Source organism: Theropithecus gelada, chromosome 1, assembly GCF_003255815.1.
Source record: "Theropithecus gelada isolate Dixy chromosome 1, Tgel_1.0, whole genome shotgun sequence".
NCBI classification, from domain to species: Eukaryota; Metazoa; Chordata; class Mammalia; order Primates; family Cercopithecidae; genus Theropithecus; species Theropithecus gelada.
This window is the reverse complement of record NC_037668.1, coordinates 14,463,755-14,482,289: the sequence shown is the minus strand read 5'-3', so window position 1 is coordinate 14,482,289 and position 18,535 is coordinate 14,463,755. Positions and strand designations below refer to the sequence as shown.

General features: G+C 41.8%; 1 protein-coding gene across 1 annotated transcript; it reads right to left on the bottom strand.

Annotated features, from left to right (window-relative positions):
- Positions 1–1,370: 1,370 nt before the first annotated feature.
- Positions 1,371–11,845, bottom strand: LOC112618736 (neuroblastoma breakpoint family member 6-like protein). The gene is made up of 5 exons (XM_025376159.1): positions 11,668–11,845; positions 9,313–9,415; positions 6,387–6,622; positions 2,357–2,408; positions 1,371–1,416 (listed from the first exon to the last, which is right to left on the bottom strand). The coding sequence occupies exons 1-5, from the start codon at positions 11,843–11,845 to the stop codon at positions 1,371–1,373; spliced, it is 615 nt and encodes a 204-aa protein (XP_025231944.1).
- Between the last annotated feature and the right edge of the window lie 6,690 nt (positions 11,846–18,535).

Sequence of the window (18,535 nt, the reverse complement as noted above, 5' to 3'; positions counted from 1 at the left end):
AGGTCAAGGTTTTAATCTATACACACAGCAGTGAGGCTACCAACCCAAAGGGCTCTTATATACCTAGAGAAGCTCCAATGGCTAGCGTGGAGTTATTCTGGGAAGAGGGCATGCTGGTGACATTGCTATTAGATTCAGCCTTTTCTCCAGCAGATAGCCTCGTTGTTTATTTAGATTGAATTACAGCGTTGAGACTAAACTAACGGAGATCATAAAAATACCTTGGTGCTGCACAAAGATTGAGAACCCTGGCTCAATCAACCAAAGGGTTGCCAAGATCAAAGTCTTGTCTTTATGGAAATACCCTGATATTTTACTAGTCAGATGGAACCTTATGGGAAAGCAAGCACCTGAGGGGAGTTGGAGACTGGAGCTTGAAATTATAATTGTACCTCCAAACATATGGACAAGCCTGCCAACATTCTTGGGACGGCTAGAACAGCTTGGGAAAACTGTTCAGGAACTATAATTATCAAGAATATTTCAGGAAGGCTGGGCACGGTGGCTCACGTCTATAATCCCAGCACTTTGGGAGGCAGGGGTGGGTGAATTGCTTGAGCTCAGGAGTTTGAGGCCAGGCTGCGCAACAAGGCAAGACCCTGTCTCTACCAAATAGGCAAAAATATAGCCGGGAGTAGTGGCATGCATCTGTGGTCTCAGCTACTCAGAAGGCTGAAGTGGGAGGGTCATTTGACCCTGGGCTGTAGGTTGTGGTGAGCTGAGATCATGCCACTGCACTCTAGCTTGGGTGACAGAACAAGGGACTCAGTCTCAAAAAATTTATATATTTCAGGAAAGATAAGATGTCCCGTTTTAAAGAAGGAGATCTGTTAAACGGATTTGTACATGTGCTGCAGTAGTGGCAGAGAGTCTGCCATAATCTCTTCACTCTCTCCATTCTGGCCTACTTTGAGTATACCAGCTTGCAGATGCCAGTCCGGGCCAGAGGGACTGAGGTGAGGACAGGAACAGAACAAATTACCTGACCCACACTAGGGACCTGTACTTGAGACTTGAAACCAGAGCTGTGTTCAGCCTAATCACTTTTTTAAAGTGAATCTTCAGGGCCTGCTTGCAGAGAATAACATCTCTCAGTTTAGACAGAGGTGTTGAGCATGTAGAATGTAGGAGCTACCGAGAGATTAATGGAGCTTTATTTTTCTTATCAAAGGAGCACTCACTGGCTATATCCAGAGCAGAGGGGTCTTCCTGTGCATCAGAGAGGAAGGCATTGCTGCTGGGAAGCTGGTGGGAGTCATGGTGGCTGGAATGAGTCAAATACTGTTCATCTAGTGAGTCCTCCAGGACTTCATCCATTTCTTCCTCCTGGGCCTCCCTCCTGAGCCTGGTGGAGTAGGCAAGACAAGGGATTAAACCAAGGCAGCCTGGAACCACAGCTTCATAGCTAGTTCTGATCTGAAGCTCATGGAAGAGGCACCAAGAGGACCTCTTGGTCCATCATATCAAAGAGGGACCATCATATCAAAGAGGAAGTATACAATCCACTTTTGACTGGGAGTATAGTGAGTCGAGAGTTAGTATAGAAGTGAAAACAGCAAGTGATCAGTGCATTGATCTCATCACACACAGATAAGGCAGCAGACTCAACAACTACTCTGAAATACACTCAGGGCACACAGGACACAGAGAGCCATACTATTGGATTCAAAATGCTGTGTTCAGATTTTATTTAATATGATGTGGAGTGGTCCATTGAATACTGGCTCTTGAGACAACGTAACATCCCAGGGCTTTTGCAGATTTTAGACCCCTAGCTCTAAATACTTGCTATGGTTTCAATTTATTTTTCAAGGTAATTTTCTGGCTATAAAATATGTGCCAACATAATTCAGGACAACTGTGCAGAAACCAGATAGGCATCTCACTTTGGTTTGCAACCATATAGGATTTAAAGATACAGAAACTAGGGATCCCTGGTTAGTTTACTTTTTGGTAAGACTGACTAGTTAACTAAGTGTGAGAAATTACTAGGAAATAGGAACCAATACAAGAACTGCAAAGAGAGCAGAGAACCGTTTTTAAAAGGACACATTGTATAATCAGTCAACAAAAAAAGGAACACTCAGCAGTGTCTGCTTTTTCCAGATCTGGGACCTTTAACCTCTTGAGCCCTTGCTTCTGGAATTCTCTCTAGATTTGAGCCCTTGCTTCTGGAACCCTCTCTAGATTTGAGTCCTTGCTTCTGGAATCCTCTCTAGATTTGAGCCCTTGCTTCTGGAATCCTCTCTAGATTTGAGTACTTGCTTCTGGAATCCTCTCTAGATTTGAGTCCTTGCTTCTAGAATCCTCTCTAGATTTGGTGTCCATTATCAGCCCCTTCATCATTCAGAGTTACCTGGGAGCCAGTAGCTTTTGCCTGTCTTCATTTTTCTTACCATTGTGATTTTCTGCAAACCAAAATTAAAAGAGCTGGTCAGAAATTAAGCAGGTCTCATTTCACACATTGCACACATGGGGCCTGTATGATCAGGGACATAACACTTTATATGTGTGTTCAGAATGCTCTGCGAGAATTTTTGCAGGAGGCCTCAGGTTGTGTTTTTAGAGAAGTGGCCTGGCGGGCTTGCCTGAGCCCACTGGACAGGGTGTTCCTGATGTGGTGAATCATCACCATGACATCAGCTGCCTGAAGCAGAGCAAAAGTCTTTTGTTTCCCAGCTCAAAGAATACTTGCCTGGCTGCCCTTTGGACTTCTCCAGTTGTAACCTTCCTTCCTGCCACAGGCTGGTTGCCAGACCATGACTGTCCCATTGCTACTCACACACAGAACCTGCTCCAGTCTCTGAGAGGACAAATAGCCCTGTCCTACCTCTACTCCAAAACCAGAGGACTGCCCAGTTGCCTTCAAGTCTGTCCCTGTTGTGCTTCCTCAGATGTTCTTGGGGGTAATTCTTGTTTTTTTTTTTTTTCTTCTCAGTTTGTTAGTGAGAATTGGGGGTGATTCCATGAAAAACGTTCCAGTATAAATCAACTTTTCTAACATCAGCTTCTACTATATCCAGTGCCTAAACTAACCCCAAAAGATTTGGACAGTTTATTGGGACCTGAAAATAAATAAATAAATAACCCTGAAAGAGAAATACACTCATGAACATTAAGACACTACTTCAACCGATCTGTACAGCAGCCGTGGAATTATGATTTGACCCACTTTACAAATGAGGAAACAGAAATTCAAGAAGGATCAATCACTTGCACAAAGTTAGTAAATACAGCGCTGAGGCTAGAGCCTAGGTAATTCTGATTCTTAGCCCAGGGGTCTTCCCATTCTAACAGGCTGCCTTCTCTCATACTGTTCTTTCTGACCACAAAGATTGAACGGAGACTTCTGCTTCCGGCCAAGTTGGAGTAATAGGGACCAGATTTGTCCTCCACGTTAAACAACTAAGAAACTGGAAAAAGCATTTTAAACTCTAGCTTCAACACTGGATATAGTGCAGTACAGTACAGTGATCCCTGAGAGAGAGAAAATAAAAGAGGTGAACCCTATGATTGCTCCAGTTTCCTGCCTGAGATTGTCAAGTGCAGAGCAGGGAGGGAGGACCCAGGCAGAGCCTGGTAGTAAGCTTGAAGAAGTCAGGGTGGCTAGACATCACAGGACAGACTAGAGAATAGATTGCTGCACAGACAGAATGCCTTGGATAGCTGTCTTCAATCTTCAGCTAAGTACTGATTAGTACATGTATTTGAGGGAATTATGCAAAGCAGGGGAAAGAACTTCCCAAAAGGAATAATCTCTGTAGCTCACACAGAGCTTGCAACACTTGGTGTTTCCATCAACTACAGTGAAAATCCCTTTTAATAGAGGAACATTGGTTAGAACAGGAGTCCCCAACCCCCAGCACTGGTCCATGGCCTGTTAGGAACGGGACTGCACAGCAGGCGGTGAGCAGCCAGCAAGAAAACATTACTGCCTGAGCTCTGCCTCCTGTCAGATCAGCGCTGGCATTAGATTAGCATTGGAGCACAAATCCTGTTGTGAACTGTACATGCCAGAGATCTAGGTTGCACGCTCCTTAGGAGACTCTAACTAGTGCCTGATGATCTGAGGTGGAACAGTTTCCTACTGAAACCACCCAACTCCCAACCCCTACCATCCCACCCCCACCTTGTCTGTGGAAAAATTGTCTTTCATGCAACCAGTCCCTGGTGCCAAAACTGTGGGAGATCACTGGCTTAGAACCTTCAAAAGAGTGTTGCCCCCAGTGTAAACTATGGACTTTGTGTGATAATGACACGTCAATGTAAGTTCATCAACTGTAACAAATGTACCATTCTGGGGAGAGATGTTGATAGTCTAGGAAGCCATGCATGTGTGGAGGCAGGGGGTATATGGGAACTTTTTGTACTTCCTGCTCAATTTTGCTGTGAATCTGAAACTTCTCTAAAAAATAAGGTCTATTTTCTTAAAAGGCATATTGCCCCCTTAGTGGGAAAAAAATAGCCGTTGACTAATAGCTGCTCTTATCCTGCCTAAAAAATTTAAAAAGCCGGCTTGAAAAGATGCAAATTGTTTTTAAGTAACTTTATTATATACTAAAACAAAGTCAAAAGAATTTTAACACAAAATGCAAAAAATCCAGCATTCAATAGGTTACAATTTGAAATGTCTAACACCAAATCAAATAATGTTAGGAATGCAGAGAGACAGAAAACCATAATCCATGATGAGAAGGGAAAAAAAATCAATCTACTTAAACTGACTTAGAAAGGACACATCAGGTGAGAATTAAAAAACAATAGAAAGGACACAGATGACAGAATCTGTAGACAAGGACATTGAAACAAATATAACTATATTCCTTGTATTAAAGAAGCTAGGCCAGGTGTAGTGGCTCATGCTTGTAATACCAGCACTTTGTGAGGCCAAGGTGGGTGTGTCACCTGAGGTCAGGAGTTTGAGACCAGCCTGGCCAATGTGGTAAAACCACATGTCTATAAAAATTACAAAAATTAGCTGGGCATGGAGGCAAGTGCCTATAATCCCAGCTACTCAGGAGGCTGAGGCAAAGGAATCACTTGAGCCAAAATCTCACCACTGCACTTCAGCCTGGGCAACAGAGTGAGACTCTGTTTCAAAAAATAGAATAAAATAAAATAAAGAAGATAGAGGAAAATATGAAATGATGAGGAGTTACATAGAAGAGTTTAAAAAAGACATAAATAAAATTTAGATGAAAAATAAAGTCTGAGATGAAAATACACTGGACAGGATTAATGGCAGATTAGATGCTGCTGAGGAAAGATTAATCAATTCCAAGACATGGAAATAGAAAGAAAGAAAGAGAGAAAAAAGAGATACAACAAAAAATGAACAGACCATTAGTCAACTGTGGTAAAATTTCAAAGCAGCTAATACAAACATAACTGGAGTCTTTGAAGGAGAGAATAGAAAGAATATATATTATATATATTTGATATATATATATATGCCATATATAATATATATTGTATATGCCATATATAAGACATACATGTCATTATTATTCAAATTTGATCAGAACTATAAACATGCAGATGCAAAAAACTAAATAAAGTAAAACAATACATAAAAGATAAAACTATATAAGGTCTTATCATAATCAAACTGCTTAACACCAGTGATAAATAGAAAATCTCAAGAGCAGCCAGTGAAAAATGACATATTATGTACAGAGGAACAAAAATAAGAATTATGGCAGACTTCTTGTTGGAAACAACGTAAGCCAGAAGACAGTGGAATATCACTTTTCAAACACTTTAAAAACAAAAACTGTCAACTAGAATCCTACGCCCAGTGAAAATATCTTCCAGAAGTGAAGGTGAGTTCTTATGCTCATCAAGATGAAGTAATCCACTATACTCTATCTCTCTTACTGATTGAAACTAAGAACTCTGAGGCCAGGCACAGTGGCTCACATCTGTAATCCCAGCACTTTAGAAGGCCAAAGCAGGTGGATCACTTGAGCTCAGTAGTTCAAGACCAGCCTGGGCAACATGGAGAAACTCTGTCTCTACAAAATATACAAAAATTAGCCAGGCGTGGTGGTACACACTTGTAGTCCCAGCTACTTGGGAGGCTGAGGTGGGAGGACTGCTTGAGCCCAGGAGGCACAGCTCACAGTCAGCCAAGATTGTGTCACTGAACTCCAGCTTGGGTAAGAGAGCAAGACTCTGTCTCAAAATAAAAAACAAAACTAAGAACTCTTCAAAGAACATTAAAAGTGATTACCTGAGTGCTCTAAAGAGAAAACAATAGAATGCAGGTTAAGGACCATAGGCAAAACTAAAATAAAATCTACAATGGAAATAACTTTGCATTTTTTCTCCTCACTTTGGGGCACTTGGGAGGAGCTAAGGGTCTTCAGAGCCTGTAGCCAACTTACCTGTGGCCAGTTTTCTGACAAGGATCTCTGTCAGCTGGCTTCCTTGTACCATTTGCTCACAGAATCTCTGTCTCTGGTAGTAGGCAATGCCAGTGTTCCTGAGAAGGCCCTCAAAAGACTTGACTGTGTTTTTCACATGCTGGGTGAAAAGGTAGCAGACACCTGTCCCTTCCTGTATCTTCTGTCGTAAGTGGGTCAGTTCTTCAGCCTGAGCCTGAATTAAGGGATCCTGTATCCTAAGGTGGGAGAGAGGAGTAAAATGTAAGAGGGAATGTAGTGAATAACAGATTATAGAAGTTTCAGAGGAGAGATCTCTTAGAATCCCTGTGAGGAACTCCCAAGTTGAATTCTTTTTTTAATTTTTATTTTTTGAGACAATCTCACTCTGTTGCCCAGGCTGGAGTGCAGTGACACAATCTTGACCCACTGCAACCTCTGCCTCCGCCTCCACCTCCCAAGTTCGAGCAATTCTCTTCCCTCAGCCTTCCAAGAAGCTGGGACTACAGGTACCCATCGCTATGTCAGGAAAATTTATATATTTTTTGTAGAGGTGGGGTTTTGTCATGTTGGCCAGGCTCATCTCGAACTCCTGACCTCAAGTGATCCGTGTACCTTGGCCTCCCAAAATGCTAGGACTACAGGCAGGAGCCACTGCACCCGGCCCAAGATCAGTTCTTGTACAAATTGTGTGACTTGCCTGTGGCAGAAGGAATGAAGAAACAGCCTTGGGTTCTGGATTTGTCTGTTATTTTACTAACTTTGCATTAAAAAGATGCCCCATGGGTTCCCCACTTTAGTCCAAGTACATTTTCATATGATATACATCAAGCGTTATGCAGTAGCTGGCAAAAAAAAAAAAAAAAAGGAAAAAAAAAAACAGAAAAAAAGCAAGCCAGGATCAAACGTGTTGGGCAGGTATCTCTGGTATGAATTGAAAATTAAAAAGAAAAATCAGTGAAAAAGTCAAGAAGGGCAGTATTCTTTTGAATGACCTGAAGATAGGCCGTAATCAGTAAGAAGGCTGTTAAAACTAAAGTTCTGGCCAGGTGCAATGCCTCATGCCTGTAATACCAGCACACTGGGAGGCCAAGGCGGCAGTTCACCTGAGGTCAGGAGTTTTGAGACCAGCCTGGTCAACAGGGTGAAACCCCATCTCTACCAAAAATACAAAAATTAGCCGGCCTGGTGGTGTGCACCTGTACTCTCAGCTCCTTGGGAGGCTGACGTAGGAGGATCGCTTGAACCTGGGAGGTGGAGGTTGCAGGGAGCTAAGATCATACCACTGCACTCTAGCCTGGGCAACAAGGTAAGACTCCATCTAAGAAAAAGAAAAAAAGTAAAGTTCTGAGTAGTAATTTCATTATTCTATGTTGGATTTCATTGTTTTCTAATTATTGTTTAAATATTTCTCATGGTGATATGGTTTGGCTCTGTGTCCCCACCCAAGTCTTACGTTGGATTGTAATCCCCAGTGATGCGGGAAGGACCTGCTGGAAGGTGGAAGGTGACTGGATCATGAGGGCGGATTTCCCCCTTGCTGTTCTCGTGATAGTGAGTGAGTTCTCATGAGGTCTGGTTGTTCAAAAGTGTAGCACCTCGCTCTTTGCTCTCTCTCTCTCCCCCCGGTTCTGGCCATGTGAAGACCATGCCTGCTTCCCCTTCGACTTCCACAATGATTGTAAGTTTCCTGAGGCCTGCCCAGAAGCAGAAGCCTGTACAGCCCACAGTACCATGAGCCGATTTTCTTTATAAATCTTTTCTTTTCTTTATAAATCACCCAGTCTCAGATACATGTTTATAGCAGTGTGAGAATGGACTAATACACGTGGGTTCCAACGTGGAGTGTGGGCTCTGTGAGTCTAAGGACAGTGCCACCTATGACCCAACATACAGCACCCGGTAGTATGTACACATGCAAGTAGTTATTCAGTTAATGTTTAGAACCATGTAGTCCCAGAGCTGGACTGAACATTTACAGTCATCTACCCCCTAACGCTTGATTTTTCTCCCTGATACTCTTCTAAGTAGTTATCCGCAGGTTCTCTTTCAAACTCTATTCCTTAGAGTTACTAGAAAGTGTCAGGGGAAGTAAAGACACGTACTGGGGAGAAGCAGGGGCTCCAGACCTGTCCCCCCTTCAATCAAATCTCTCTGCTTTGGTGAGTTTTACACATTTGAGCTTCTATGATTTCATTTCAACAAAGCATTAAAAGAAAGATTAAAAGAAGTTTCGAATGCTACAATCTACCTTATGTCTGAAACCCTCTAAGGATAGTCAATGCTGGTCCTGAGCAAATAATTCATTTTCCACACAATAGCTGCTCAATCATCTATCTATCCCATAGCCCTAGCAGTTAATACTCCACCTAGTATAACACTTTTGTAAAAAGTTTGGAGGAGAAACATTCTTATCATGAAAGGCACTTTGGAAAGTTTGAAAATATCTCTTATAGAAAATGTTAATGACAATCACCACATCTATAAATGGGAACAAACATAATAATTATAGAAAATAATTGTTCAGAGTTTTCTATGTGTTAGAGATGGTTCTAACTACTTGCAATTGTGCATTTAATCTTCATAATCCTCTAAGGTAGATACTCTCAGTATTTCCATTTTATAAATGAGGTAGCCTAGGTTGATGACATGCAGAAAAGTGAAGTAAATTTGACCAAGGACACACAGATAGAAGCCACATTGCTAGTATTCCAACACAGGCAGCTGTCTCCATTTTACTAATACGCTATTTAACGGAAAACCCCAGACACCTAACTGGACCATAGCCTCATTGTGTCTTAGTCTAGTTCTGTGCCTGCCTCATACATTTCTGCCCTTCTCCATGCACAAATTTTCTCTTTGTTCTATCAGCCTGGGCTGCCCCACTTCAAACAGTATTTATACACTTCCCACAGAGGTACCTCCTTACCGGAGCCTTGCAGCTGGCCTCGGCAATTCGGCCAGCTCCCTCTCCTGAAACTGCAGCTCCTCCTCCAGCACAGATTTTATAAGGTCTTTGCATTCTTCACAGTCTGAGAAAAGACAGACATGCCTGCATCATGGAAGGCTCACTGCCTGCAGGGCAGGAGGCAGGGTCTATCTCAAGGATAAAAGCATCCCCAGTACGAGGCTTTACACTGGGATTTCCATATCTTTATTCCTCAGTCTCTCAACTACTCCCCATTTTAGAGATCAGGAAAGAAAAGCCCACAGGCCGATAAAGTAACATGACAAGATGATTCAACTGGAAAGAGACAGTTAGAATTCACATCCCCTGAGGTTTGACTTCAAATCTCTCTTTTTCTTTTCTTTTCTTTTTTTTTTTTTTTTTCTCCTTTAGATGGAATCTCACTTTGTTGTCCAGGCTGGAGTGTAATGGCACAATCTCGGCTCACTGCAACCTGTGACTCCTGGGTTATTCTCCTGTCTCAGCCTCCCAAGTAGCTGAGATTACAAGTGTGCACCACCACACCCAGCTAGTTTTTGTATTTTCAGTAGAGACAGGGCTTCACCATGCTGGCCAGGCTGGTCTCAAACTCCTGACCTCAAATGATCCACCCACCTTGGCTTCCCAAATTGCTGGGATTACAGTAAGTGTGCCAATGCGCCCAGCCATGACTTCAAATCTTAAGGCCAATTTACCAAGCCTTACAGCCTCTTAAGTAAAACATGAACATAAGGCCATGAAATAATGACTTCCTGTGTGTTTGGGAAGATACTAAGAACTGTAGGACTGATATTTCTCCTGTTTCAAGAGTTTCAATAATCCCAAAATATTTCAAAGATTTAAACATTTATCTGTATACAACTGTGTAAAACTGCATATGGAGGAGAACGATCCAAATGATATATGCCCAAATGCTAATAGGTGGTAGGTGGTGTTTTAAAGGGAAAACCAACACGTAGTGTTTGTCATGGTACTGTTGCAGTAGGTTTTTAAGAATTATCATCATGTGATCATCACCACTATCCAAAGAGGTAGTTACTACTCTATTACCATTACAGATGAGGAAACTGAGGCACAGTGACAATAAGTTAGATTTGAACCCAGGAAATTTGGCCCTAGGGTATATGCTCTTTAACCACTGCGCAATAATACCTTTATACTAATGTCTTAGGTAATGTCTTTCTTCTTCTCTAGCTTGAGAAAATTTTGTCCTACAATTATAAGACATGAAGTTGTTGTTTTGTTTTGTTTTTTAAACTAGTTTTTCCACACACCAAAGCTCATCTTTTCCCTTCTTTAGTAAGTGGGCTTTTGGCTTTACTTTTCTGTGACAGTAAGTTAGACAGCAACTTTTAGCCACCACCCACCCCCACGCAATGATTTATTTTAAAATGATTGCAGAAATTGGAAAGAAAACTCAATTTAATGTTAACCAGAATCCTCTTCTAATATCCCTGTTCCTCTCATGCCCTTGTTCCCATGTTTCCTTGTCATTACAGCTTCTCTCTTCCCCGACTATTAGTAACAGGTTTGGGGTTTTATAGTGGATTTACAAATGTGAGAGCTGACTGTGGAGAGGAAAGGGTCAGCCCCTAACCTGGCCTGGCCTTCTACTGAGAACGGCGGTCTGCTCCACTTGGCCTTGTTCTCATTTTGGCCATATGTCTCATAGCTCTGATCCTGGACGTCCACCTGCAGTTGTTTGCTGTCTGTAAAGCTGATACTCAGAGACAGAAAGGGTGTTACAAAGTCTCTGATTTTCTGAAAATACCCTCAATCTAACCAGAGCATGAGGAATGGCTTATTTGAACTTATGTGGGAAGAGAATCTTGATCCAGGTATCATAAAGACTTTTCTGCATGTCTGCTATTGAAGTTCGCACCTCCACATATTTGTGACTCAGTTGAGAATAAGTAGTTTTAAGTTCCTTCAAGGAAGATAGGGTATATACTATTACCTCTTTCACCCTGGCACAGTGATTTGCAAATGGGTGTTCTTTAAAAAGTTTTAATTGAATCCTGAGCTGTTTTAACCAACAGTGATATTACATGTTTGTAGAAGCTGATACTCATTGCTGAGAAGGGAAAGACAGTTTCATGCCTAAACCAAGGTTTTAGTCTCTATTCCTCACTACACTTGCTCTGTAAACTTTACACCTTTGTGCCTCAGTTTTTCTGTCCTTGGCAAATTGAGAGTAAAATGCCCACTTCTACCTTTCTGGGAGTGCAGTTAGGATAAAATTAATTCTGATAGAGAATAAAGTCTGCAGTGTTCCATTTCACAGAGGAAAATGGACAATCATTTATCACTTTGGTGACCTTGCCCCATGGGACCTACTGTATTTCTGCAGGTGATTGGCCAGGGAGTAGGCAGTAGCTTTGGATGTCAGGAATTTCTCTGTGAGGTCTCGGAAGTTCTGTTTGCATTTTTCCAGTTCAGAGCGCAAGTACTGTTTGGTTTCTAGGATGCTCGTTTCTGCCCTTGGACCAAAACAAGTGGTGGGAGATACGGCCATGCTGAAGCTTGTGGAGGAAGTGGAATCAGAGCCTAGGGAGAATAAACCCAAACAAATAATACATTAAAAACAAATGCATGGATTATGGTAATGGTTGCACTACTTGGGTAAATTACTAAAAATTATTGAACTGTACAATTATAATGGGTAAATTTTATAGTATGTAAATTACACCCCAATAAAGTTTCTTTACATTAAACAAAGATTTAAATGAGTCAAAAGAAAGCAGATCTGATTCATAACTTACTTTTGGGATAAACTTTGTCAGCATCCCACAACTCTAAGAATCCTCAGCCACAAAAACAAGGCACAAGGTGCCTGAGCTTAGAGTCTAAGGTACTGTCTGTGGTTCAGGCTCTGATAGGAATGCCAAAGGTAAGACCCAGTGCCAGGTAACAGTCTGGAGTCACAATAACAGAATTAGAAGGTGGGGGTGTCATGGAATGTTAGGATCTCTGCCTTCCAGGTCTAGGCCATATGGAAACACAAGGTCTCTTCTGAAGGACACCACCAATGGAGACAACTCTCCCTCAGCAGTCATTCTCAGTATTTGTATACCTTTGTGACAATACCACAGGCCTCATTCTAAAATTTAACCATATTTTCATTGTTTATTATTGCAAATGCATAGAAAACATCAAGAAATACATAGTTCCCTAAGTTCTATCATTCTCCTGAGGACTGACATGAAGTCATTTTCTTCCTAATGAAAACTTTAAAACTTCTAGATAGTCTTGACGTTCTTCTTTGGCGCTCCCATTTTCCACATCATTTTAATATTATAAGAAAAAATTTCTGAATATTCTTCTCAGTGTGTGAATAATTGATGTATATGGATTTAGAGGCCAGGTGCAGTGGCTTACACCTGTAATCCCAGCACTTTGGAAGACCAAGGTGGTTGGATCACTTGAACTCAGGAGTTTGAGACCAACCTGGGCAGCATGGTGAAACCCTGCCTCTACAAAAAATCATTAAAAATTAGCCAGGCATAGTGGCACATGCCTATAGTACCAGCTATTCAGAAGACTGAGGTGGGAGGATCACTTAGGTCCAGGAGTTTGCTGCTGCAGTGAACCAAGATGACGCCACTGTACTCCATGCTGGATGACAAAGTGAGACCCTGTCTCAAAGAATAAAAACAAAATAAATAATAAAAGGATTTTGGTCAATGTCTTAATATACTTCTTGCTGCAAACCAATGTTATACTGGCATCTTTTCTCCCACTGGGGAAGCATGTTAGTTTTTTGTTTGTTTGTTTGTTTATAGACAGGGTCTAGCTCTGCTGCTCAACCTGGAGTGCAATGGCGTGATCACAGCTCACTGCAGCCTCAAACTCCCAGGCTCAAGGGATCCTCCTGCCTCAGCCTCCTGAATAGCCGGGACTACAGGCACATGTCACCACCCTCAGCTATTGTGTGTGTGTGTGTGTGTGTGTGTGTGTAGATGGGGTCTCACTATGTTGCCCAGGCTGGTCTCAAACTCCTGGGCCCAAGTTATTCTCACACCTTGGCCTCCCAAAGTATTGGAATTACAGGTGTAAGCCACCACACCTGGCCCATGTTGGATTTTCACTTAACTTGAGGACAAGTTTTATATTCGTAACTCCTAACCCCACTCCCCTATGTGTGGATTGCTTTGTGTTATGATCTCTATATACATATTTTGTGCTTGTCACTTATGATTTTCATTTTAACTCCACAGGTTTTCTTTCCAATTTGTCGTAATCACTGAAATAATGTATGTATATCTCTTTAAATACATGTAGTGGCCACCTAATTTGGAATGACTTATAAACTGTTACTATATGTTTGAAGCAGTTTTTATGGAACACTAAAGATCTGCATTGAGCCAAAGCCATTGGCCTGAGGATATATTCTCAGACAGAGCATGGTAAAAATCAAGGTCATGAGTCTGTGGTGGTTGGTGGTGATCAACAGCATTCCTGTGCAATGGGGTTTAGTGGGAGAGAAACTGAGGTTTTAAAGACAGGCTTATATAGACAGAAGAGAAGTGATCCCTGATGTACCTCTTCACTTCCTATGTATCAATTCCTCCTGGTTTTGTGCGACTGAGATAGGGAGACTCTTATGGAATATCTGTCCTTTCCCTTCAGCTGCCTGACTTTCCTGGGCTACTGGCCTACACTTGTGTAACCATGGTCACCTCCACATTCATGACAAACAGAAGGAAGCAGGACCAACAAACTGCATACCTTACATGCTAACCTGAAACTATAGTGCATGACAGTATTAGTTTGTGAGATATATCAGAAACTATATGATTTTAGTCCTTTTAAATTTATTAAGATTTATTTTAAGGACTAGCATATGCTCTATTCTATAGAACGTCCCATGTATACTTGAGAGGAAGTGTATTCTGTTTTTGTTGAGTGGAGTATTCTACAGATGTCTGGTAGGTTATGTTGTTTAAATCTTTTATTTCTTTATTGGTCTTCTTCGTAGTTACTCTATCCATTATTGAAAGTTGTGGTATTAAAGTCTCCATCTACTATTGTTAAATTGTCTATTTCTCCATTCAATTCTCTCAGTTTTTGCTTCCTGTGTTTTGAGGCTCTGTTAGATGTATATGTATTTATTGCACTCTCTTCCTGATTGATTAACCCTTGTATCATTACAAAATATCCTCATTGTCTTTGATAACTTTTTTGTCTTAAAGTCTCTTGTTTATTTTTTCTGGTATTAGGATAGTTGTTACTGAAACGCCAGAGGTTTGATTTAAGTCTTGCTGCTCACTGCACAGAAAGCCAATCACTGAATCCAACTAGTATTGCCAGGGAAGAAGGCTTTCGTCAGGTACTGCAACTTAGGAGATGGGAGATCAGTCTCAAATCCATCTTCCTGACCAACGAAAAGTCGGGGTTTAGATAGCAGGGAAGAAATGTAACTACATGCAGAAAAACAGGAATTAGGGAGAGGTAAGAAAGAGGAATTGGTCAACAGGAAGCAGGTGACCACTTAGGCATTTATGATGGGGTGAGGGGTCTGACATCTTGTTGTGCAGATGTGGTACTCCGGTAAATTTCAGTTCTTTGCTACTATCTGGAAGGCCCATGGTTGGTTTCCTGAGAAAGGAACTCACATAATACAAATGTAACTTTCTCAAATTTCAAGACTGAGGGGGTCAATTTCTATGTTTATTCAAAAGAAACCGTAAACATCAGTTCCATGGGACAATTGGGTTGGGTTAAAAGTCACTTCAGCTTTCTTATGGTTGCTAATTACATAATTATGTTACATTGTATGGCAAAGGGATTTTGCAGATATAATTACATTAACCTTAAAATGGGGAGATAATCCAGGTTGACTAATATAATCACATGGGCCTTTAAAGTCTGGGTCTAGAGGTCAGAGGTCAGCGATCTAGCAAGTCAGAGAGATCCAAAACATGTTAGTGATTCACTGAGGAAGAAACTCTTCATTGCTGACTTTGAAGATGGTGAGAGTCACAAATAAATAAAGTCCTCAGTCCAACAACTTCATAATTAGTGCTACCTGCAAATATGAGCTAACAATACTTTTAAATGCATTTACAATATGTGGTGAACAGATTCACATTGTCTCTGCCTACTCTTCTCTTTCGCTTTGTCCCTGCATGCTATGTCTGTCTGTCTAGATGGGGGGACACAAACACCAGGTCTTTGTGCAGCCTTCTCTCCTCTCCTGGAATGCTATGACTCTCTAGAGCCAAATAGCACTGCTGAAGGTGGCTGAGTACAGGCAACTGATGGTGTTAGAAGCCATAGGCCCTTGATTAATCCAGGCTCTAACCTTCACTCACCTCAAAGTCCTAAGAGTCCTCCTTATAGCTTCCTATCAGATTTATACAGATTATTACCCACAAACCTTGCTCTTCCTTGGACCCCTAAGGCCAGGACTTCTAATATCTTCATCATGTTTGAGGTATCTAGTAAGTCTTCTTTCTGGAGTTTCAGTTACTTCATCCCCACTGACGAGTGAAAACTTACCAGATGACCAGCCCAAAGCCTCATATGCAAATCAGGGCTAAACAGTGACTGGATGATATTTTGTCTAGATCAGCCATAGGTATTGTCAAATATGACAAGAATATCATTTCTAAAAGTTCCACACTACAGAAACACACTAGAACTTACTTCCCGCGTTAAAAGACAGGCTGGAAGAGTGGCTGTTACATCTCAGGCCAAGCATTAATCTTTCCAGGATTACAACTTGGCTCCAAAAGTTGCCAAGCTATTGCTTAGACAAATTATTTAATCTCTGTTATACCAAAATTATTGCCAGGTCCCCACAATTTGCACCTGGCTGCTATGCCTCTATGAAGACTGGAAATACCTATGAGTAAGAGTCCAAAATAAGCTTTCTAAATCAATTCAGACCTGTCTCACATACTTTTTAGTTTACAATTTATAACCATGAAGGAATTCTGAGTGGAGATGTCCTGACCTTTGGCAAAATTCTTATAGGTGCTTGGAACCAGCTTGAGCTATCTTTATTGCTCAAACCAATAGGACAATTTGCTGAGGCCTCAGAGATCCACCCCCTCCAGAGAATCCCTGATTTCCCAAAATTTGGTTGAGATCTAAGGTTTATTTTGCTGTACAGCTCATTTTCTGGAGTTTTACTTGCTTCCAACAATGAAGGCAGGTTTTCCTGCTTCCGTGATGATGGACAGCAGGCAATTCCTTTCTGGAGTTTCAGTTCACTTCTGACAGGGAAGGAGAGTTTGATTTTTTCCTTCTTCTAGGATGGTACAGAGCAGTCTTCAGCCTGGGCCCCATTCCTATAAGTAACTGAATCTGTGTTTTGTCTTGGAAATTCTCCTAAATGACTAAAGTTAAGATTAACAAGCAACTGGTCATAATTTCTTCTTACCATTAGAGTGCTCAGCAATCATATAAATTGTGTGATCATTACTTTTCTTAACTGTTTTGTCTGTCTGTTTCAGTTTTTGTTGTTGTTTCCTTCTTTTCCCCATTGGGTTTGACCCATTCTATCTGACTTGATCAAATCCAAAGGAAAGTTCCAAATTATGGGGACAAGGCCTCTGAATTGGATAAATCCATGCAGAAAAATAAATAAATAAATAAAATGTAAAAAGAGGGAGAGCGAAAGGGAAAAAAAAAACAAAAACAAATCCAGCCATCAAGAAAATAAAGGTTTTGTCCAGGCGCAATGGCTCATGCCTGTAATCCCAGGACTTTGGGAAGCAAAGGCGGGTGGATCACGATGTCAGGAAATCGAGACCATCCTGGCTAACATGGTGAAACCCCATCTCTACTAAAAATACACAAAAATTAACCAGGCGTGGTGGTGGGCGCCTGTAGTCCCAGCTACTGGGGAGGCTTAGGCAGGAGGGTGGCGTGAACCTGGGAGGTGGAGCTTGCAGTGAGCCAGGATCGCGACACTGCACTCCAGCCTGGGTGACAGAGCAAGACTCCTTCTCAAAAAGAAAAAAAAAAAACAAAAGAAAGGTTTTGACTACCTGAGGGGCTTTATTTATATAACAAGGCCACCTTTGCTGGCCAAACCAAACTAAAAGAGCAATGGTTGTCACCTCACACCCAGGCTGCAGTTCAGTAGCTAAGGGTCTGCCCCTTTTTTCACTATGACAATCTGGGTTCGGTTCCTAAATCAATTTTTTCCAGTTTGATATTTGTGTTACTTTTGAACATTTTTTTCCAGGGACCTTTCGTAGCAGGAACTTTGTTGGCTTTCACCCCAGCTGTTACAGAACAGCTTGACCGAATTCAAAATCCAGAAGGTCAGAGGGTATCCTGGGAAGATGGTGCAATCAGAAGCACCTGGAATTTAGACAACAACTGCACTGGCAGGATCTGTCTGATGTAAATATTTCAGAACTCTGGAGCCTACTGAAGGCTTGCAACTTCCAGAGGAAGGCCCAGATGGGAAATTGTAGGTAATTTCAGTCAATTTCATCCCTTAGCACAATAGCAGTTACCCAACACTACCTCCAAGGTAGGCAACTTGTGTTCCTACGGTAAGCTGCACACATCTTTCAGGATCCAGAATTGGCAAAAAAGGATGCTGTCTCCAAATATTGGGGGTCTGGGCCGAGTGCAGTGGCTCATGACTGTAATCCTAGCACTTTGGGAGAACGAGGTGGGTGGATTATCTGAGGTCAGGAGTTCAAGACCAGCCTGGCCAACATGGTAAAACTCTGTTTCTACTAAAATTAGTAAGGTGTGGTTGCAGGCACATGTAATCCCAGCTACTTAGGAGGCTGGGGTACAAGAATCACTTGACGCAAGAGGCAGAGGCTGCAGTGAGTTGAGATCACACCACTGCACTCCAGCCTGGGCGACAGAGCAAGACTCCATCTCAAAACACACACACACATAAACACACACACACACACACACACACACACACATTGGGGCTCTATTCTCTAATGGCTGACTGCAGCACAGAGGCACAGAGGCTGGAAGCTACTGTTGTACCTACCCCCGTTGTAGCAAGTTCTTCACCCTAAGCTGAAGCAACTTCCAGGAAGTTTAAAGGGATGGTTCCCTTTTTTCACCCTCCCTCAATTTTTCTCTTTTTCCCCTCTTGGGAGCCAGACGTTAAAGGATAAAATATTCAAGAATAGCTGCATATACAGGTAAAATTAGGGAGTGACCACACACCCAGGGAAAGGTTCAGGCTCAGAAAACATCTGTGAAGACCACAACT

Bases quoted from the DNA above. Each gene is read 5' to 3' on its own strand.
- LOC112618736 (XM_025376159.1), bottom strand. From the start codon at position 11,845: ATGGCCGTATCTCCCACCACTTGTTTTGGTCCAAGGGCAGAAACGAGC. The intron at 9,416-11,667 runs GTAGGTCCCATG...GTCTTTTCTCAG, and splicing joins CAATCACCTGCAGAAATACA to ACTGTGAAGAATGCAAAGAC. The intron at 2,409-6,386 runs GTAAGTTGGCTA...TTTGGTTTGCAG, and splicing joins TGTCAGAAAACTGGCCACAG to AAAATCACAATGGTAAGAAA.